The 24,319-nt window shown below is 39.0% G+C and overlaps 2 protein-coding genes across 2 annotated transcripts in view; one reads left to right on the plus strand and one right to left on the minus strand.

Moving 5' to 3' along the window:
- Window positions 1-1,139: 1,139 nt before the first annotated feature.
- Window positions 1,140-8,619, minus strand: LOC135710163 (putative nuclease HARBI1). Its single transcript, XM_065232675.1, is given in 8 exon segments — window positions 1,140-1,143; window positions 3,038-3,216; window positions 3,283-3,356; window positions 3,359-3,508; window positions 4,045-4,105; window positions 5,702-5,774; window positions 6,768-6,842; window positions 8,501-8,619. Coding segments are annotated over 8 exon segments (735 nt in total).
- A 12,536-nt stretch (window positions 8,620-21,155) lies between these two features.
- Window positions 21,156-24,319, plus strand: part of Cow (Proteoglycan Cow) — a 711,953-nt gene continuing 708,789 nt past the window's right edge. Inside the window, exon 1 of the mRNA XM_065232724.1 lies at window positions 21,156-21,764. Coding sequence (XP_065088796.1) covers window positions 21,642-21,764 — 123 coding nt within the window. The 5' untranslated portion in view covers window positions 21,156-21,641. The remainder of the gene's footprint in view (window positions 21,765-24,319) is intronic.

Here is a 24,319-nt window from a genome sequence, read left to right on the forward strand (position 1 = left end):
CAATCCAGTAGTAGTGGTGTTGCCATGTGGTACACTGAAAAATTGTAATAGCAGGTTAGTCACCAAAGTTTTCGAGCCGCTCCGTCTGTCACTTCGTTTGTGATATCACACTACATTCGTTCAACGATCTGGAAGAAACTATCATTCGTCTCCTTTCACTAGAGAGAGCGGTCAAGCACAATGATAAAATGATGAACTATTACAAAATTTTCTACCATAACTAACATCCTCTTTTCGAAAACATAGGTTTTGTTTTTGGAACGCAATCATCACCTAGTCAATTCGCAATTGGTGAACGCCAAGCGGACCGTTGCGTCGAAGATCCTATCGAGGAACCGAGGGCCACGGAAGATCAGCCAACGCATGATAATGTAACCCGTGAGGATGGAAGAGGTCAGCCAGCTACGAGTGGCCGTGGTCGAGCAACCAAACGAAATTATAGAAAAGTTTTCCTCGAAAAGCAGACCGACGATCACAGCAAGATGAAGCTGCATGTATCGGATTATGCTCGATATTCGCGTTAATCGTACGATTTACACAAGAAGCGGTTTGAGTTAGAAATGAAGCGTTTTCAGCTGGTCGAGGAGAACTTCAACTTCAACAAGCAAATGCTGCTCGAAAAGCAGAAGCATAAAAGTCAGCAGCTGCAATATCAGTTGCAGCTGCTTAAATATAAGAAGCAGAAACTCGATTTTGAGATGGGACGGAAAACAACTGGCAGTACTAATGCTGAAGATGAATACGAAGAAGCGGAACGGGACGACAGTGACGATGAGTAACTATCGATTTGAAATTGACTCACTACTTGACTAGCCTATTGGTCCCAAGCAAACGATTAACGTTGACAGATAAAATGAGGGGTTCGTGGATTTTCCCATGTTTCGAGGGGTGCATTGATTATCTTGGGACCAAAGATAGTACCAGAACTGAGCCAAAAGGTTGAGCACGTTTTTCGGGACCTATTAGCACAAACGAAGTGACAGACGGAGCGGCTCGAAAACTTTGGTGACTAACCTGCTATTGCAATTTTTCAGGGTACCACATGGCAACACCACTACTACTGGATTGTACCACATGGCAACCAAGCATGGGAAAATTCATTCACTCGCGCGAGTGCCACAGAATCAAAATAGCCATCCTCACCTACAAACAGATTGCCGAACGAGTGTAAATTCTTCCAACCAAGTGACACCGCAGGTCGACTCAGAACTGACAGCAGTAGAATAAAAGAAGGATAAACTGAAAGGCAGCCGAAAATTTTTCTCTACCGAGGGAGAACCAGATTGAATGCGTAAGATCCGAATGCTAACGATTTAAATAGCCGAGTCAGATAGGTTTTGGCTCACTGATTTAAATCAGTTGAATTGGCCACAGCAGTTTTACGGTATTTGCTTGACGCTTATGTTTATGTGTTACAGTATAACCGTTTTCTCCATATTAACAGCATTTTAAATGTGTCAATGTATGTTTAAGGCTAGAAAACAAAAGTGATTCTTTCTGCAAAATTCTCATTCAGCTCACTCAGCAGAATGCAATCGTAAAAGGCTCAGCATGGCAAAAATAATAAAAGAGAAATCATCCACACTACTACACTCAGAATCATTCATGTTACGCTCAGCTGTCTGTTTTGCTCAATCCTGCGTTCATCGAAGAAAATAGAAACAATGCGAATACGAACGAAATCAGTGCGGCTCGCACAAGCTGCTGTTCGGTTCTGATGTTGTATACGTGTGAGTGAGTAGTGAATGCAAAATTAAACGATTTTTCCCATGCTTGATGGCAACACTACTACCATAGAGGTAACTCTAATGGTGGTAAGCTCCAACTCGGATTAACTTTTAATACCGTCCCTGTTTGGATGATATACAAAATGTTTGCCTAGATTCGTGTTGATTAACTCTGACGTCAACATCAAAGTAGTCGAACATTCTTGATCAGGATTTAATCCGAGGATAATATCGGTTGGAGCTTACCACCATAAGACAAGTAGGTCCCGAAGAAACGTGCTCAACTTTTTGGCTCACCTCTGGTACTATCTTCGGTCCCAAGCTTGTCGAATCACCCCTCGAAACATAGGAAAAACCAATAACCCCTCATTTTATCTGTCAAACTTTCATAGCGAATCAAAACAAACATTGCGTAGTACTAGAATTTCGACTAGAATAGGGTACGTTAATCGTTTGCTTGGGACCAATAGGCTACTAAAGTGGTGAGCCAATTTAAAATCGTTAGTTTCGTATTGATTGTTGCTACTACTGGATTGAACTAGCATTTTCACCAAATGTACTAGAATGTTTTGGTTCTATCTATTTCACTCTACTCAAAACTGAAATGCATAAAAAAAATGACAAAATGATACGCACTCTTTGCACACTGTCAAAGAATCATTGTACACAAAATCAACTTTGTGCAAAACCAAAACAAAAATACTACCCATCTGGTGGATGATGGCACAAGCTTCTAAGAAAATTCTATTACAGCGATCCACATTATTTTAATTGATTTCTTCGCCAGTTAGTCGTCTGTCACTTCGTTTGTGCTATTAGTCTTAGAGTTACCTCTATGATACAACTTTGGACATTATAGATTCAATTGGCTGTCGTCCAGAAAACTTTAGAGGTTTCCTTATTTTCCATGCGTGTTACATACATTTAAAAACTGTTGAAATCATGAAACACTAAGTTGCAGACATAACGGCGCCGGTGGTGTAGTGGTAAGCGTGATTACCTCTCATCCCAACAGGCCTGGGTTCAATCCCCGTCGGCGCCGCCGGGATCTTCTGAGGCATAACATCTCTGATCACGCCTTCCTTCGGATGGGAAGTAAAGGCGTTGGCCCCCGGTTCATGAGTTGATGGGTCGATAGGTAGGGTCCAGGTGTGGGAGCTGCCTTCCTGGCACGTCGGTAGCATTGGTGCTCAGCACGGAAAACAAGATCGACGGAAAAAAACAAACCAAAGGAAAAAAAAAAAATAAATAAGTTGCAGACAAAACAAAATTTTTTGACATATTTTCCACTAAGAAGAAGGAATCTTGACAGTATTTCAATACGCTCAATAACTCTATTCTTACCGAGTAACCAGGAGTTCCTCTCCCTATTGTCGAATCTTTGTAAACGCAACTAACTCAGCGAATTGCCATTCCATACAAAAGAGTCGTGGGAGGAGCCCGGGTGGTTGGCATCGAGATACCGAATCATAAAGTTATGATCACAAACCTGTAAATTTTACAAATATTTGCATGAGTAAAATTAATGAGATCTAACACCTTGCATCTACTTTACCAACATAACATTCAGACTGTAAAAGCCTTTACGGTTGTAAAACAGGTGTTTATCGTGAGCCGGAGGGATGATGCGTGGGTTCCATCTACGCATTCGATTACTCCTGGAAATCCAGTTTTCTCGTAGAAACCCAGTTTAATCGCATTTGTTTCTCTTTCTTCGAATGGAAACTGGATTACAGCTGGGCACACTTCAGTTTCAATAATGTCCAACAGAAGTTGCAGCACTTAAGACCACAAACGAAGTGACAGACGACTAACTGGCGAAGAAATCAATTAAAATAATGTGGTTCGCTGTAATAGAATTTTCTTAGAAGCTTGTGCCATCAGCCACCAGATGGGCTAGTTTTTTTGTTTTGATTTGAACATAGTTGATTTTGTGTGCAATATGATCTTTGACAGTGTGCAAAGAGTGTACCATTTTGTAATTTTTTTTATGCATTTCAGTTTAGAGTAGAGTGAAAGAGATAGCACCAAAACGTTCTAGTTCAATTGGTGAAAATGCTAGTTCAATCCAGTAGTAGTGTTGCCATGTGGTACAGTCCAGTAGAAGTGGTGTTGCCATGTGGTACACTGAAAAATTGCAATAGCAGGTTAGTCACCAAAGTTTTCGAGCCGCTCCGTCTGTCACTTCGTTTGTGTTTAAAACGCTGTCCAGACTGGAGAGTTATAACATGTTATAACGGTTGTCAACTAATTTCAACACAGAAACCACCATCAAGATAGCGCTATAACATGTTATAACTCTGTAGTCTGAACGTACTATAAGACATCGTTGGTTGTGCCAATCCGATAAATCTATCGTTACCTACGCCCTTCTGGTACACTCAAAAGATTTTCAAATCTAAATAGATTAAAAGTTACGCTAAATCGCAACTCTCCTGACCGACGCATAGATTGGTATAAAGGGAGAGAAAACTGACTTAGTATAAAAATGCTTTATGCAGTCAAATGTATAAAGTGCGAATATTCAAATGATGCATAAATGCGATTTATTCCGAGGGGGACGACACATCTAAATCTCAATTTTAGATGCTCAAAAAATCTCACACTAGCGAATCAATCTTCGAAAAATCTTCTTGCATTTCTCGCATCTACTTGCATCGCGCATCATCTTTTTGCAGGAAATCTTCAGAATTTTCATCAATCTTCTTTCTATCTACTCAGCGTGCGAGCAGCTAGCCATAGCACAACACAATCTTTCCTGCAGCGTAGATAGAGTCGTCGCCCTCGATTTATTCCATGAATAGTATTTTTATAAGCTCGTCAGTGATATTTCCAATGTTATTAATTTTAAACATAATAATAATGTTACAGGAGCAAATTTATTGTCAATTATTATTTATCACAATAAATCATATAACATAAACTGGATTAATTAATAATGATATGCAGAAAATTCGAACCGATAAATAAGTGCAATAGTGGGTATCCAAAATGTTATCTATGTGGTTTCCGTGGGCATTGAGATGTGGCAACTTGGATCAGCTGCTATCCGGTGATTCCTCGTGTTGATCGTTTCCATAAGATTGATATTGACAGGACAGCCGAGTCTCCTAGCAAAATCTACACTGCACATCCATCAAAGGGGCAAACAATCGCTGGCCTATGGCGATTTCAAAACTGTAGTCTCACGCTTCCGAAATTGTTCAAACGGTCTGATATCAATCCGCGCCAGTTTCGTTCAAGTTCGGAGTGTCTTTATAGTTAACCCCCTACTGTCCAACATGCGGAAGAAATTGACCGTGATGGTGTAAACCGAATGGCGCTAGCGAGTGATCGGATTCAGGTTCATATTTTTTGGCGTTGTAACCGGCCTGGAAAGAGAGGATGTTTGGATCTAGTTTAGAGTTGGCACTTGGCAAGCGAAACTGTTCAAATTCACCTTACCAGCAGTTCTTCACCGTTTCAAAACCCGTCATCTTCATTCGGTGCCACGAAGGTCCTAAGCTTGCAAACATGGTGCAATTGAATTTTGGAGATTGTGGTACTTGGGCTTATTTGCTTGCCAACGTTGCTTGAAGCTAAAAACAAAATTATTATTCAAATATTCTTCTCAAATCTTAACTGATTCAATTCTTCAATACTTACTAAAGCTTTGTTTACTCCTTGGTGAACTATGGATAAAGACAAGGACAGGAATTCCTATTCCTGATTGTCAACATATCCTGCAGCGTGTGAAGCTCGACGAGAGGGCTGGAACGATAATGGAGTCTTTCCAAAACAGTTTTCGTCCTTCAGCACTTTTAATTTTTGTACAGCTTTGCTGTCAGCGGTATACACTGATCGAATTCTTTGCCAGTAGTCGGACTTAGTATAATTTTGATAAAATAAAATAATCGAATCAATGTATAAACATTGGTTATGCATAAAATGATTAAATTTTAATCTTTCTTATTTTAGTAATATTTTTGAGTGTAGTTGCCTTCTGCAAAAAACCTCAACGAAGCTGCCAGCATGATCATTGGAGGCACTGACGTGGACAGTTGTACCATAGAGGTAACTCTAAGACCACTGGGTCCCGAAGAAAATCATTATTATTTTTGGCTCACTCAGTACCAGAACAACGGTCCCAAGCAGTCCCAAGCTATTTCACTCACCCCTGCATGTTCTGCATGAATCCACACACCCCTGATGTTATCTGTCAAACTGTCATAGCGAATCAAAACAAACATAGTGCAGTAATAGAATTTCAACTAGAATAGGGTACGTTAATCGTTTGCTTGGGACCAATAGGCTACTAAAGTGGTGAGCCAATTTAAAATCGTTAGTTTCGTATTGATTGTTGGTTGTACCACAAACGAAGTTACAGACGACTAACTGGGCGAAGAAATCAATTAAAATAATGTGGTTCGCTGTGATAGAATATTCTTAGAAGCTTATGCCATCAGCCTTCAGATGGGCTGGTATTTTTGTTTTGATTTGAACATAGTTGACTTTGTGTGCAATATGATCTTTGACAGTGTGCAAGGAGTGAATCATTTTGTCATTTGTTATGTAGAGTGAAAGAGATAGAACCAAAACATTCTAGTACATTTAGTGTTGCCATGTGGTACAATCCATTAGTAGTGTTGCCATGTGGTACAATCCAGTAGTAGTGGTGTTGCCATGTGGTACACTGAAAAATTGCAATAGCAGGTGCGTCACCAAAGTTTTCGAGCCGCTCCGTCTGTCACTTCGTTTGTGGTTGTACCATAGAGGTAACTCTAAGACTAGAAGGTCCCGAAATAACGTACTCAACTTTTTGGCTCAGCTCTGGTACTCTCTTCGGTCCCAAGCTAATCGATTCACCACTCGAAACACAGGAAAATCCACTAACCCCTCATTTTATCTGTCAAACTTTCATAACGAATCAAAACAAACATTGTGTAGTAGTAGAATTTCGACTAGAATGGGGTACGTTAATCGTTTGCTTGGGACCAATAGGCTAGTCAAGGAGTGAACCAATTTAAAATCGTTAGTTTCGTATTGATTGTTGGTTGTACTGGATTGATTTTTGCATCGATTATATCCAGTAGGTATTTGAAAATCTCCTTGGATACTCTGAAGAATTGAATGAAACTGCCCGAAAAAAAAATTACAGTGAAATTTTCAGTGGAAACAATGCTCTAACATTAATTTTTATTGTCGACAATAAAAATGATTGTTATAATGTTGTACCCTTCCGAAAACGGCAAAACTGCTACCTAGCTGTACAATGAATGTACATAATAAAATGTTGTTACAGTGATTTTTATTGTATTTTTCATTTATTTTAGTGTTAACATGATTCGATCACGAACAATAATGAACAACTCTATTACAATAAAAATTGTTGTTACATTAAATATTGGTGTGTTTTTATTGTGGGTTACTTCACGAACAATAAAAATAAATCTGATTGAAGCATGCAGACTATGAGAGGGTCAGCAACACTGCCAATGTAATCAAGATAGGCGCTGCTCGTATGGCTCCCCTAATAAAAATTGTATGGTTAATTTGCTTAACGACGTGTTCTGGGTATCATCCAAACCATTTGTGGAATAGTTCAATGATTTGGGTTATCGTTCGTTTATGGTTATTTTTTATTAGGGTCTTGCTTTGACAGTTCGTTTGGCTCTATTCGTTGCCAAGTCAATTGAACGCCTATGACCAGATCGGTTTGAGTTGAACTCAACTCTCCTGCCTCATCTAAATCTCGCTTAATGCAGACCTTTTCCGTGCAGTCAATAATCATACAATAATAATAAAAAAATCCACCACTTGAAGATGTCAGGAAATAACTCTCAGGTGGAAGCATATTTCATGGGCGATTCTCCCCAGTTGAATGCATTAACTTATCAACGACGCTCAACCACCAAGAAGACGTGACCTAGAGAGATCGAGTGCAGGGGAGTTGACCTCCATTTCTCACAAGTTCCGGATCGAATCTCAATCCATAACCAGTAAAAAAAGGACTCACCCGTAACAGACATACCACCCCCTTACCTTCCCGAAGCGATGTTTTATTTTTTCGATTTATTTTTAAAGTCGATAAAGTAGATCTGTCAAGCCAACACATACACTCTAAAGTACACTGTTATTTTTTTTAATCAATAAATTCGCCAACCAACAGTAAAATAACAATAATATATAATGTTATTGAAAAAAAATTATATGGGGAAATCACGAAAATTTCATTGTTAAGATACTTAACAACCCCCCTTTTTTATTGTAAATTTTCCATTTACCATGAAATTTGCTGTTTTGTACAACATAAATCAAGGTAAAATTATTGTAGACGTACCAATATAAATCATTGTTAAGACAATAATTTTCGTCTTATTGTCACATTGTTTTTTATTGTATTTTTGTTGTTATTTTTTTTCGGGTGGAAAACGTATGTGAAGTATGTAAGCACAGACAAACAGACGTAACACTTTGAAAAAGTTTTTCTTGAAAACATAGTACCTCAAAACATAGGACCTCAGTAACGACATCTCTCGGGCTTCTCGCGGAAAACAAGCTTGCTCGCTACCTCGCATACAATATTGCATACAAGTTTTATCAAATGTAAAGAAACGTCAAAGCGATCCGATGCCAGCGCTGCGGCGAGTAGTTCGCGAAACTTATTATATTCAAATCAACCGTTAAATGCGTGAACGAAGATACACAATGAAGAGTTACGTCTGTTTGTCTGTGATGTAAGTTTCGATATACACGTTCAAATTTTAGCTAGTAATCTGTTTCCATATACTTACGATTTTTCGGTTTGATCCAACGGATTAGAATTATCCCTTATCCGCGTTCGATCTACAGCAAGATTGGAATATTCCTCCTCGTCTTCACTGTCGGTATCAAACCATAATTCCACACCCATTTTCAAAAAAAAAAACTACATGCAAGGAAATTTCCGTCGATTTTCAAAACAAAACAGCAGATAAGCACGTGACAGTGCTTTGCAGTCGAATACGAACGTCACGAGAAATGAACAGGGCCATTCCGAACACCACCTAACTGTCACTGTCACTTCACGGAGTTCATTTTCATTACTTCGCTGTACGTGACAACGGTAATAGGTAAAAACAAGTGAAGTGATGTGTGCGTGAAGTGAAAGTGAACGTGGAAGTGAGAACCGTAATAAGGGCCATAGATTTCATTGGACACATAACGTTCATGTGATTTCGTGGTGCAATTTCCAATTATGGGATCACATGAAAGTTACATGAAATTCATATGGATATTTTCCACTGGTTGTGTGATTTATTTTATGAGTGTACGTCGTTTTTTTTTAACCGATGGCCGCCATCTTGGATCCCAAAATGTTTTTTTTTCCCTTGATTTGTTTTTCCGACGATCATGTTTTCCGTGCTAAGCACCAATGCTACCGACGCCAGCGGGGCAGCTCCCACACCTGGACCCTACCTATCGACCCATCAACTCATGAACCGGGGACTAACGGCTTTACTTCCCTTTCGAAGGAAGGCGTGATCAGAGATGTTATGCCTCAGAACACTCCGGCGGCGCCGACTGGGATTGAAGCCAGGCCTGCTGGGGTGAGAGGTAATCACGCTTACCACTTCTCTGAGGCAATTGGACATAAGAATTCCATAAGATCCACTAATGAATTTTAGCCACATGAAATCAGTATGAATTTCACTGATTTGCCTTATGAAAAATAATGTTGACAAAAAAATAATAAATTGGAGCAGACTGGAACCGAACCATAGCCGTTGAGATTACGAGGCCCGTGTGTTGACCACTCGTCTTTCAACGCTTGGGAAAATGAAATGGTTAAAAGCGTATAAGAGCTACCTCATGTCACCCGGGGCCTCCCTTAGCTCAGTCGGTAAAGGCGCAGCTACAAAGCAAGATCATGCTGGAGGTGGTTGGGTTCGATTCCCGGTCCGGTTTAGGAATGTTTCGGGTTGGAAAATGTCTCGACTTCCCTGGGCATAGAAGTATGATTGGACTTGCCACACAATTATACCAATGCAAAAATGGTACAGGCATCGAAAGCTCTCAATTAATAACTGTGGAAGTGCATCTAGAACACTAAGTTGAGAGCACGCAATAAGCTAACATGCGATATGCAATAAGCTTGAAATGCGAAGAAGAAGATGTCACCCGAAAATCTTTCATAAGTCACGCTTATGAAATTCATATGTGTTGGTCATAAGTCGAGCCTTATGAAATTCTAAAGTCTATTTGCCTCAGTGTACACAGCAAAAAAAGTTGTTGAATATTACATCGAAACTGCTGCAACCAGGTCAATCCATCGGTAGTGTAATATCACATTGTACAATGTACATCGATTTTGCGAACAAAATTACATCCATTGATGTAATATTGTATCTGCGTTTTGCTATTACATCATTATTTCATACATCAGCTTGAATTACGTTGATCGATATTACATTTTTTTTGCTGTGTATACACCAGCGGCGCCGCTGTTTCCAAAATGTTGTCTGGCATCGATTTTCTGCCTCTACACGTCGTTCCCTTTCCGGAAATACCCATATTGTACGGTATTTGAAAGTTTTTCTTGAACCGATGGACGTCATCTTGGATTCAAAAATACCGTCTGGCATCGATTTCCAGCCTCTACACCTCATCCCCTATCCGGAAATACCCATATTATTGGACATTTGACGAATTTTCTTGAACCAATGGCTGCCATCTTGGATTCCAAAATGACGTCTGGCATCGATTTCTGGCCTCTAAATGTCGTCCCCTTTTCTTATTGTAGGGTATTTGACAGTTTTTCTTGAACCTATGTTCGCCATATTGAATTCCAAAATTTAGTCTGGCATCGATTTCCAGCCTTTACACGTCATCCCCTATCCAGAAATACCCATAGTGTAGGGTATTTGACAGATTTTCTTGAACCGATGGCCACCATTCCAAAATGTCATCTGGCATCGATTTAGAAAAGTAGATCTCTTGATTGATGGTTCCCGTAGTTATGAAAATGTCGCTTTTTAGACCATACGTGCATATGGGCCTGCCAGACGAGATAATTTCTCAGGAACTTCGATAGTTTAATGGTTTTGAAAATTTCAGCTACCTACCCTTTTTTCTGATGCGGTATAAAACTCCTGTCCCGGAAGCTGCTTGAAATCCGCCTTCATACACAGTTCGAAAAAGTAGTGTAAATGTCTGTCACTATAATGCACATAAATGGAGCGTCACATATCATACAAATTCACATTACAGATCATGTACATTTATGAGTCATTTAATGAAATATTCTAAATATTGTATGCAACCATCCATCTTTGTAAGCAATATTTCTTGCAAGTTGGTAGTTTACGTGAAAAGGAAGTTTACATGCTTCAATTTTAGCATGCATGGATATTTACATCACCATTAAAATTCATAATTTTTTGGTGTGTAAGTTTCGTCGTCCATGACGACACAGTCGAACCAACAATCAATACGAAACTAACGATTTTAAATTGGCTCACCACTTTAGTAGCCTATTGGTCCCAAACAAATCGATTAACGTACCCCATTCTAGCCGGAATTCTAGTACTACACTATGTTTGTTTTGATCCGCTATGAAAGTTTGACAGATAAAATGAGGGGTTCGTGTATTTTCCTATGTCTCGAGGGGTGCATCGGTTAGCTTGGGACCGAAGATAGTACCAGAGCTGAGCCAAAAAGTTGAGCACGTTATTTCGGGACCTTCATGTCTTAGAGTTACCTCTATGGTCGAACTTTGTGAGCAGATTCGAATACAGCTTTCAGGACCGCTGCTTTGCCGACGTGTTTTGTTTGTAATCTCGGTTCGCCACCTTCACCTTCTTAAACGTCGACAACTCGTCTCGTTTCTTGGCCCTCTGCACAGTGGTATGGGAGACATTGAGCTTGCCAGCGTCGTCCCGGATGGATAGGTTATAATGCAATAAATTGTATCATGGGCACCTAAAGGGGGGCAACTTGTACGCAAGTGCGCCAGCAAATCCAACATTCTAGCAAATTGAATGCAAGTCTGCTCGCGCAAATGGTGTTATGATCGTTTTTTCTTTCGATTTAAATATATGGAATGCCTGTCTGATAAATACTATTGACAAAACTCCCATTACATCGAGGACAGTCTTCAGATTACTTTTGCATATTCACTTCATTCGATTAGGCCTGGGTTGTTGATAAATAGTTGAATATTCGTTAAATGGTATGAGAACTACTATTGAAAAAATCCCCAAGAAAGCGCCATTTAGGCCGATACCGACCGACACCATTGCATTGAGGACAGTCTTCGGATGACTTTTGCATATTCACTTTGTCCGCTTAGGCCTGGGTTGTTGATAAATAGTTGAATATTCGTAACAATTCCAATATATGATATGATAACTACTATTGAAAAAATCCCCTAGAAAGCGTCATTTAGGCCAATACCGACCGACACCATTTCATCGGGGACAGTCTTCAGATGACCTTGTGGCAGGAATAAGCACTAACCGAGGGTGATAAGTCTGTGACAGCCCTTGAAAATTTCAGTGATCGTTTGCTTTTGATTAATTTCAATGCAATTTCATACAAATTTCTTGATACAATGGATGAATCTTGTACAAAACGCATAAAACTATATAAAGAAAGAGAGAATTAATTCCACTATTTTTGCTTATCCTTGACAGATACGCGTATTTCGTCTACAATGTGCAGACTTCTTTCTTCAGTGTCTTGTACTAATACTCGAGTACTACAGTCGAGTATTAGCACAGAGAACAGATGTCCAAGCTCCGTCAGAAACTTGTGTAAAGATAAGTGGGAACATCGCAGTTACGTGGCGCTAGCATCTCCTGATTTCGTCCATAAATTTTCCACTTTTGGCCAATTTGGCGCTAGTGTCGATAAATTTTCTGTTGAAAATTGCCACTCGGCGCTACCGGCACTTAGTGTCTAGTGTAAGTTGTGCTACGCCAGCGCCATCATGCTGTCAAAGAGGGTTTTTCAGTGGGGAAGTCGGCGTTGGTGGCGCTTAAGTCGGATAGGAATTTTTACACAAGTTTTTACATAAATTTTGTTCGAGCCTCAACGTCTGTTCTCTGTGGTATTAGTACAAGACACTGAAGAAGTCTGCACATTGTAGACGAAATACGCGTATCTGTCAAGGATAAGCAAAAATAGTGGAATTAAATGGAAATTACTAATCCTTCTCTCTTTCTTTATACAGGTATTCCACTAAGACGCCCACATTCATCAAGACGCATAAAACTGTTTTGTAATGCATTTTTCCTAAATAAAAAGCTACTTCAAGACCTTGGATGATGTTTGTTTATTTGGAAGATTATTTTCGAAACAAAGCACTTTAAAATTCAGCTTTACATATAGCGCATTGCGCACATTATAAGTGCGACGAAAAGTGCGGAACCGAAGATAAAAGTGCGCTTTTACGTTAAATCGTGTTGATGTCTTCGGCGCACTTATGCTTTGGCTCATAACGAAAAAGTGCACAGAAGACAGCAAAATGATACAACGTAAAAGCGCCCTTTTTATCAGTGATTCCGCACTTTTGATGAGTCCAGTTAGAAATGCAAAATACAATACCATTATTAAGAGTACTACTTTTTTGCTCGGATCATGTTTTGATTTACACAGAAACTCGCTAGAATACATAGAAAATAATAATTTTGTGGTCTCAATTTCAAAAATGTATTCTGTTTGATCACAGAGAACAGACGTTGAGGCTCGAACAAAATTTATGTAAAAACTTGTGTAAAAATTCCTATTCGACTTAAGCACCACCAACGACAACTTCCCCACTTAAAAACCCTCTTTGAATGCATGATGGTGTACGGAGAAGGCTTGTTTCGTATAAATAAATGTCATACCTTTTGGTGTAACTTTTTTTTTCAAGGTTGTTCATGGAGGGTTAAAAGAAAAGGGTAAATTTAAGATTTAAAAATTCACCATCCCTCTCCAAAGGGGGAGTTTGGTAAAGAGAGATGAAAAAACCGATTTGTACCTGTAAAGTTGTCCTAGCTCGCTGTTCTAACATCTATATGCAATCTTCACACTGCCGTACTCTAACGGAACTATCAACTCTATGCTTTCATCTACTACATCTATCGTAGAAAAATTACCACTACAGTCTGTTATTTGAAATTAGCATCTTCAACTATGTAAATCGTTGACTTCACGTAGAAGTAGCTTAGCTTAGCTTAGCTTAGCTTAGTCTGACTGCACGTATCGATAGTTGCACTCCGTGATTGATCTGAACCAGTGAAATTGTACAAAGAATCAACTGAATGGGGCTTGGGAGTAACCTGCCATTCTCAGTGTACATGTTCCAGTGACTCCTACCTTTAAAGATCAATAACGTCACCGGCCACGTCCTTGCAATCAGGTGGGAGAGGGAAGGAATGTTAGTGTGTGACTTTTGTTGTTTTGGGACCGTGTTTACCTCTGCATCCCACAAAAGTCACAGGAAGGAGGTTTTGTTAGTGGGTTAGGTTCGTTGGATCAGGATTCACCTTGATAAGTGATGCGATCTTTTGTTTTGTGTAGTTATTTATAAGTGTTTTCGATTTATGCTCTAAACAGCCGGCTGTCTAGAGATGTAGATCATTATTAGATGTGTGTATACCGATTTAAACCAACAATAAGGATACTGTTGGGGCCACTCACAAAGTGTGATGATGGTTTATTTTATTTTATCAATGACCAAAATAATTAATTATAAGCGGTTTGAACCGATTTAAGCCAACAGCAAGGATGCTGTTGGGGCCACTCACAAAGTGTGATGGTGGTTTACTTGATTGAATATAAAATAATTATTAGAACCGATTTGACCCGATTTAGACCAACAGCAAGGATACTGTTGGGGCCACTCACAAAGTGTGATGGTGGTTTATTTAGTTCGGAAGAAAATGAATATGTATACTTCTTTTTTTTATATAATAGAACGAATTTGTACTGATTCAAACCAAAAGCAAGGGTTCTATTGGGGCAACTCACGAAGTGCGATGGTGGTTTATACTATAAGGGCATAAAACAAAATCAAGAGCCATTTCGGTTTCCATAATCCGACGGAAACGTCTTGATCATCGCGCGATTTACCGTATTGATTCAAATTCCGAACAGTGCGTTAAAATCATCCTTTGAAAAACACCTTTTTTACCTAAAATATTGCTGATCCGCTCAGAATGTATTTAAACTCACGACTTATCGTAATATGGACATCCTAAAAGAAAATTTTTCAAAATCCGTCCCATACAAAAACACAAGTGCTCAGAATTTGAGCGTGTTCGTAATATGAATCAGAACGGTACAAACTGTAAAAATACCATTATACAATACATACTGGTATCACGTATGCCCCATTCACATTCACTCATGCATTTTGGGTTCATTCACACTCTTAGTCATAGAATAAAATTCATTCAACGTTCATTCATAATTTTTTTGTTCTGTCTCCACACACACTAATACAGCTTTGTGTTTATTCCTCCTCCAAACCCCCCCCCCCCCCACTCCCACGCCTCATTTATCATTGAGAAAAAAGGCAGCAAGATCTACAAGATATTCCCTGCAATCATCACGTGGTAAAACTACTTACTCCCTCGTTAAAATTTAAGTCGAAATTATATTAAAAAAAAGTGTTTCATTAAGAACAGTGCCCATAATACTCCCAAAACGATCTCTGAGGTATGAAATCCTTAAATATATTATAGATTATGTTTATATAGGTATATTCGCAACGAACCATGTATTTTTAGGCTACAACCATGGATTTTTTGACTGACAATAAGGGCGATTTTTAAATATGTAAATAAATAAAAGAGAGAAAAAAAGAAATAGTACTCCTGTAGATTTTCCGGAAAATCCGCAAAAACACGAGTGACACCCACCCAAACTCGAGCAGAATACCACCCATTCCCGAGCAAATCCACCCTCACAGCTCCCGAGCAAACCGCATCCAAACTCGAGTTGATTATTATTATTATTTTGTCCGATTTTATATTCACCACAAAGCGCTATCAAAAACTACGCTAGGTGGCAGCTCAATATGCGAAACTTTTCATTTCGTGCGGTTGTTGTCATAGGTTCAAAAGGGTACAACCGCTTTCGTCAACCATCTCCCGGGAACAAAAGCTCACACCTGCAAACCGCCGATATCATCAGATAGAGGAATGTTTCCTCTATCAGCTGGCACCGGTAATCTACAGGAGTGAACCTCTATCTGCGAAAAAGCGGCAGCCAAAGTCACTGTCCACAAATATGAGATTGCATGGTTGAGTTGTCTATGTCTGTTAAAAAAAATGTGATGGTTATGATAGTAAGGTTTCGCAACGAAAAATGCAGGCGTTAAAATATCAAAGCTTTTTTTAGAAAAGCTCTGTCAAGTACATTGAAATATTTCAATAATTCCTTGTGTTATTTTAACGTTACCTACGAATACTGATTTTCTTATTAGAATGAAAAAAGGCTGCGTGGATTGTCCATTTCACAATTAAATATATGTATAAACCCGGTACTTATCCTGATTATCCTCCAAACTGTATTTCTAACTTCCTTTCGGAATCGCCTAGAAATCCAGATCTGCAAGGCAAGCAAACAGCCACTCCAGATTTTGTTATCCTGCAGCTTTCGATTTCAAGCGTTACGATGCAGAAAAAGAGCAAAACACTAGCAAACGCCATTTTATGTTGTTAAATCACCCGAACAAATGTTTACACTTTTTAGGTTTTCTTCATCAGTAGGCAAAACAATGACTCTGGATTATTATTCCTTAAACCATAAACTAGTTTTTACGCTATTTCACGACTATAAAATAGTAGAAAAACACTAGAAAATGACTAAAACTTCGAAACGTGGAGTTTCTAAATCTGACACGTATTTAGTAGTATATGGGAAAAAGGGTTTAAACTTGATTTATAATCAGATTGATCTCACCAAACTCTGCCTCCGCAATACCACCAAGTGCTCGCGGTGATCTAAACAGCTATAGTAAATATTTTTTCCGGCCACCATGCACTAATATCCGGAAGGTTCACTGTTAATTTTTCGCTGAATCATTCTTCCTCTTCAAAACAATATCGATAGCGTATTATTTCCATTATCCTCTTCATTCACCATTCTACTAATAAATCTAATACTTCTGTTTTCACCACTTTCTCCCTCTCCTCACTTGTTCTCTAGGAAATTGCTCCTTAGACCAAAGACATGTTTTTATTCTTCCTCTTTGTCTACCATAACCTTCCACCATTCAATTAGAAGCGCTCCGCCACCCGGCCAGCTGCGCGAGTCCTAATCGGAAACACTCAATCGTTGACTTCACGTAGAAGTAATACTAAAACATATAGTCAAAAAAAATCTGGTAATGATTTCATGAAAATTCTGCGAATAATTTCTAGTGAATTCTACAGATAGTTTCGAAAAGAATACCGAGAGAATCAAATTTTGAATAAAATTCCAAAGGGATGTTGAGGAAAATTTCAAGGGAATTCCGAGGATGATTTCAAGCTAATTCTGGGAAGAATTTTTGGAGAATAAAGAGGAAATTCTTCTGAAACTTTAGGGGAGTTTCAGTTCCAAAGTGTTATGAGAAAAAAAAAAGTTCTAAAATATTCCGAGAAGAACCTCAAATATATTGAATTCTTAGGACAGTTCTTAAATATTTCTGGGAGAATTCCGAGAAAATTCTACGGATAATTTCTAGTGGATCCTGCGGATAGTTCCAAGATAATTTCGAAAAGAATACCGAGAAAATCAAATTTTGAGTGAAATTCCAAAGGGATTTTAAGCAAAATTTCAAGTGAATTCCGAGGATAAGGTCTAGCTCATTCCGGGAGAAAATTCTGAAACTCTAAAGGACACTACAAGGTGTTCTGAGAAAAAATCAAGAAGAGATCTAAGCATAATTCCAGTGGACTTCTGAGAAGAATATCAAAAGAGCTCTTAGGAGAGTTCTAAAAAAATCTGCAAAGAACCTCAAGGATATTGAATTCTGAGGACAGTTCCAAAGGATTTCTGGGAAGTATTCCAAGAAAACTCTGCGAATAATTTCTAGTGAATCTTGCGGATAGTTCCAACATAATTTCGAAAAGAATAACGAGAAAATTAAATTTTGAGTGAAATTCTAAAGGAATTTTGAGGAAAATTTCAAGAGAGTACCGATAATTGCTAGTTCATTCCGGGAATAATTTCTGGACAATACTGAGGAAATTCTTCTGAAACTCTAAGGGAATTTTAGTTCCAAGATGTTCTGAGTAAAAGTCAAGAAGAGTTCTAAAAATAATTCCAGAGGGCTTCTGAGAAGAATTTCAAAAAAGCTCATAGAGTTCTAAAAATTTCGAAAAGAACCTCAAGGAATTCTGAGGATGTACTTTTTTGCAACTTCACAAAGTCTAAAGACAGCTTTTAAATTCCCTAATTGAAAAGTGGGTTTTAGTTTGACATTGAACTTTGGTCTATTAGTGTTACTAAAAATTCGTCTAAGAATCTTCTCTGAAAATTTAAAGTCATTTGTTACCGTGGTTAAAAATTCACAGCTGTTTATGTGCGTTGCAATAAATTCGGGTTTGTCCTTTATATCATCTTTAAAACATGTTGAATGTTCGGCATTATTTTCTGTCACCCCGACTGGCGGTACTTTGGGACATGGTTGACATACTCAATCCTTCGCACAAGTCGTCAATCCGTTAACAATCATGTACTCGCTTGTCAAAATAGTTTTGTGCGCGTTTGTTCCAGTCGTTACATATTTGTTAAGCCTCTTTAATGATCGTATTAGCCTTGGTATTTAGGTAAAAATTTGAAAAAAAAATAGAACTACAATTTTCGCTGAAAATGACCAAGTTCAACGTACTCGCAACGGTAATAGTTAAGTGTAACTACAACAGCATATAAGGGCTTAACTGTAACGATACCTTCAAAATATACAAAAAATTTCAGAAAGGTAACAGCATAAAAAAGATGATACCAGTACCTTGAAGAAATTATTTTCTTTGGTTTATATTTTTAACCTGTAAAGAAGAGCATGCTGCAAAACATTATTTCAACGATTCCTACAGGGTTCAGAAATTGGAAGAAAGCGACCAAGAAGCTGGGCAAACACAATCACAGTGATACCCATGTTGGTAGTATGGACTCGTGGACGTATGGACGAAGAACTGGACCACCAAAAAAAGAGGTATGATTGCTGCTATTAAGGCAAAGCGGCTACAAAATCGCTATATAATGGAACGTTTCATCGATATTATGCGCATACTTTGTATAGGTGGCCGATCACTTTGCGAACATTCGGAACGAGCGGAAAGTGTGCCACCCAGTTGGTGGCTAACTACGATTCTGTTCTGGAAAAACACTTGGCGGAAGGTGCCAAAAATTGCTAGTACACAAGTAACCGTATTCAAAATGACATGATTACATCGTTGCGCAATGTAATCCTTGCGAGGAAAACCAGTGGTAATCATTGCAGATGAGACGAGCGATTGTGGCCACCACGAGCAGTTGGCGATTGTCATCAGGTATATTGATAATGATCGGCCAAAGGAAACACTCGTGGGTGTGAGACGGTTGTTGAAAACAGACGCGACGACCATCTTCAATACTATTGCTGAGGTCCTGACAGCGATGCAGATTTCTTGGGAGGAGGTGTTGGCAGCATATTTTGACGGTGCCAGCCCAATGGCTGACTGCACTGCTGGAGTACAAGCCAAGTGCAAGGACGAAAACAGCAATATACTTTTATGAAGAGCTTTGAGTGTGTTGGTTTATTTTCTTTTGACAGATACGCGTATTTCATCTACTACTTGCAGAATTCATCAGTGCCAAGTACTCAACACCGCTGATGAGGATTGGATTGATCAAGAGCAATATACTGTTTGTTCACTGCTATGCACTGTCTGAACCTTGTACTTGTCGACGCAGTGTGCATACGAAAGGAGAATGCGATTCTTATTAGTCATTCATATCGGTTTGTCGGTGCTATCACCACCATCTGAAGTGACTTCAGCTGAATTCAACCACCAAGGCAACAACATTGTAGCAAATGTATCATTTCGGTTAAAGCCCTACTATTGCAACCATTTGACGAACTGATCATCATCGACATTGTCGATTGGATTAAATTGTCAATTCCATTGGCTGCCTGAAAGCAGTTTCCATTGAAGAAGATGAACCACCACCGGAGTAAAAAATAAATAAAATTAGCTAAATTTAACAGTAGGTAAAACAGTGGTGGGTGGACATCACCATCTCCCACGCACGTTGGAGTACTCCCCATCCCCAGATTAAATGCACCATAGAAAAAACAATTGCCCCTCCTTCACAAGATTCCTGTGCACGCTAGTGGTATATGCACTCAACTTCCATATGCATTTTTAACAGAAATACACCAATTTGAAGTAGACCAGTGTTTGCGCGTTCCAGACTTTAGAAGTAATTTTTATTTTATTCTATTCAATTGGACGAAACCCGAATATACTAAACTTAAATTTATCGAGCTAGCGATTTACTAATTAAAAATTCATGGGGAATAGAAATTTATTGAATTAAGACAAACCTAACAGTTTCCTACTGTGACGTCACGTTTCTAGTTCATGTGTTAGCATAGCCATTCAATATCAAATCAAACTAATGTGAGTAGTCGGACGTCCCGCGACGTTCTAGCAACCGGTGGAAACTAACGATTTTAATTTGGCTCACTACTTGACTAGCCTATTGGTCCCAAGCAAATCGATTAACGTGCCCCATTCTAGTCGAAATTCTAGTACTACACTATGTTTGTTTTGATCCGCTATGAAAGTTTGACAGATAAAATAAGGGGTTCGTGTATTTTCCTATGTCTCGAGGGGTGCATCGGTTAGCTTGGGACCGAAGATAGTACCAGAGCTGAGCCAAAAAGTTGAGCACGTTTCTTCGGGACCTACTAGTCTTAGAGTTACCTCTATGGTTCTAGTACGCAGGGCTGAGAGCGGGTTATTTTTTAGTGACTTTGTCACTTTTTTGAAGGTGGTCACTAAAAAGTCCCTATTTTTGATAAAAAATGTCACTAAAGTCACTTTGTTCGCCATTCCCGCTTGCAATGTAAAATTAAATTCTGAATTATTTGACTGTTGGAAAACGATCATCTTGAAATGGTTGTTTTGCATCTTATCTACAAGGATAATTCCACATCCCCCGCTCAAGCAGTTGACAGCAAACGGCAGGATAACAGACCTTCAGACTGCAGCATAGACCGTCGCAGCCTCACACGCGCGCACTCATCGTCCACCATACCCCCAGAATGGAAAACTGTTTTCCTCGTGATGCGCATGTCCGCATGCCATATCCCATCTTCGGCGTCGTCCCTGTTCGGGCATGCAAGGCGACGACCGAATCGTAGCCGAGGATGGCTCCGGAACCTTGTTCCCGTGTTTCCGAAACTGCCTCGGACCAATTGATTTCGGGCGTTTCACGGTGTCGGAAGTGCGTCTACCCAAGTACACAGCGGTGATTCTAGGCTCTCAGTGCGTCGTTCCGTGGGGAAGTTTTTCTTTTCAGCAGTGTGAGTGTGTCTGTGATTGTCTGGAGGAATTTTCGGCCATTTCACTGTACTTGAAGGGCCAGGTGCGGGAATTTTTAGGCCAAGCGACGAGGGTGCTTAGATATCAAACAGTGGATTCTCGGAATTGTGACGGTTCCTAGAGGATCTTTTCCGGACTCGTAGGTCTGATTCGGGTTTTGTGAAAATTGAAAGCTTCGTGGAATATATCTTATCTTAAAATACCACGAAAAACCCAAAGTGAAAGTGGGGTGAATCCGTGCAAACGTGAAAAATTTAATTCTCAATTTTCAAGTGCTAAGCTTGGTGAAAACACATCCGGATCTAAAGTATCGGCTGGAGGAATAGTTGACAGCTACTGATACCACCAACCACCACCCCTCCATTTACCGTCTACGTCTACGAAGATGAACAAATTGGGCTTTACAGTGAAGGTGCTGCTGGTGTTGGCTCTCGTCGGCACGTTTGCAGCGGATGCCAAGAAGAAGCCGAACAAGTACGGCGATGGCGATTTCGAGTTTGTTGATGAGGTAAGTTTCCCATCTCCGGGGAGGAAAAAGCTTTTTCCCCTCTATCGATGACACTTTGTAATCACAGTTATCGAAAGTTCACCGGGAAATGGCACCTTTCATCGCTCGAAATGCTGATGGATGGATGGATGACTGATTCTTCCGAGAAAATGACGAGACGGCAAACATAGGGTATGTTTTCGATTTCACCTGAGCAAACAACGTAAAGTTCAACGACTGGATAAGAGGATCTCGTAGCGACCGAATCCGTACTACAGCGGTGGCATACAGATTCTGCGTTATGTCACCTTCCCGCACCACCCACACTAGGAGTGTTATTCCTGGCAGGCGAGCGTCGTTCACATTACTTTGCCATATATCTACATCATAAAACAAAAACGAAAAACAAAATCGATTTTCCATCTCTCTGCTCGTTTGCTTCTTACGAAACTCACCTACCGGTAGCATTATGCCTTACTTTTGTAGCAATGTCGTGTGTATAACGACATGAATGGTGCTACCTTTTTCGGCATACACACTTCGGTCGTTGTGTACTTTACTTACCTGTACCTTCCCCTAAGTAGGATGTTGCGCTAGGTGAGTAGGTAGTTGCCCGAGATTATCTTTTTATTGTGATTATAAAAATCTACGAGGGTACTTTGCCAGCCATGGTGGATACATGCATTCCTTGCTTGGTATTACAATCCATTACTTTTGATTACAGACAGGCTGTTCTATTCGGGAAATCTGGAGGTTGTTACATACACTCAGAATGGTCGATTGATTCGGCTTATGAGCTTTTCCATTCATATACCGAGAAATTGCGTCAGAGAAACACTTTTACGGTATCGATTTCAATTAGTTTGTTAGTATAATTTTTGCTATCTCGATATCTGAGTAGTAAAAAGCAAATGTCCAAATGGGCGCTGTGCGTTTTCCGTTTTCTAGTGACGTGTTCCCCAAGCAACACCATTTGTTTCTCAGCGATTAACAACAACCTTAGTGTGACTAACTGAAGGTCTAAATTATGGACAACGTATTGCATATAAAACTTCATTGTACCTTAAAAAGCGCAGAAGGTGGAGTCTCTTTGCAACTTATGCTTGTTGCAAAAGGTGCTGCAAATCAGTTGTATTTATGTAACATTATATTTTGATGACCCAAGATGCAAATGAGGTTTTGACTGACTTAATGTAATGTTTTATTTTATTTATTTTATCGGATATGACAGTCATTGAAAAGATAAGTTTTTATTCCCTTGATTTGTTTTCCGTCGATCTCTTTTTCCGTGATGAGCACCAATGCACAGTGGTTCAGAAAGCAAATTTAGCTGGAAAGATGGATTTTAGGCTTGAAATTGAAACTTTAGCAAAAAGTTGTCTTCAGCAAAGTTGATGCTATCAGTTAGGCGCTTATTTTAGTGTCAAGAGATACTGAAGTGGTCCTTATTATCAATAAAATCAAAAAGCTAACTTTCTTATTTTAAGAGATAGCGGCATGTTTTAAGAAAAAGTTGTAGCTTACCAAATTTCAAATAACTTTGAAAAAAAAAAGTTTTAAAAAGGTTGGAAAATAACCGATTTAGAGCAGTTTTTATATGTTGTCCTAGGGTGTCTCTAAAAAAATCAGTTATTTTACTCTAACTTTCTTATTTTAATTTTTATGACAAAGTCGTAACCTAATAAATTTTAGATTTGTTTAAGACGCACATTTTGACGCTAAAAGACGGAAATATTGAACCTGTGTAGAGTTATTCAAGTTTTTCTATGAAAAATAGGGTTTTTTTTTCAAATAGGTGTATCCCTTGCTGGGGCAAACATAAAAATATCTTTTGATTGCATTTGAAAAGACTTATTTTGTTTTGCTTTGTGAAAAAATAGAGGTATGGTATGTTTTGTTTTGGAGAAATTCAGTTTTTAAAATACCAACTTTTACATATTTTTGTAGAGCATATAGGCCGACACATACGAGAACAAGCTTTTAAATCGTTTTGAATCAAAATTTCATGCACACATCGTCTTTATATTATATTAAAATATGAAGAAAAATCATACTTTATAAATTCATGCCCACGATATTTGTGTATTCTAGGATACATGTTTAATAATACGTTTAAAAATGTCTATGGTAGATCTCTAGCATTGGTTTCCAAGCAATTTTAAAGTCATGAGCAGAGTCAAACTGCATGTTCAACGTAATAAATTGTGACGTATTAAATATCTTCCTTCATCATCAAGAAATAGAGATAAGCTTCATCCCATCCCAAAATCAAGAAAAAGAGATAAGCTTGACGGTCGCAGTTCTAAGTACAAACCAACCGGCATCCTAACTATGAGCATAGTTCTCTCTCCCTATCAGAACTGTCAAAATCCTACGAATCTACGGCGTGCATTAGTGTTCGTAAAATTCTGCTCGGATAGCTTGATTGCCAGAACTGAAAAATCACATACGCAAAAAAAAAAACGTCAAATCGTGACAGCTCCATAGAATGCCAACCGATCGTGGACAGAGCCTACTCCATTTTTCGCATAATGAAGCTGTATTAGTAACCCAAAAAATAACGCATTAGTGCATTA

This window comes from Ochlerotatus camptorhynchus, unplaced genomic scaffold, assembly GCF_037179485.1.
Source record: "Ochlerotatus camptorhynchus isolate MF236.1 unplaced genomic scaffold, CSIRO-AGI_Acam_v1.1 ptg000371l, whole genome shotgun sequence".
Taxonomy (NCBI): Eukaryota; Metazoa; Arthropoda; class Insecta; order Diptera; family Culicidae; genus Ochlerotatus; species Ochlerotatus camptorhynchus.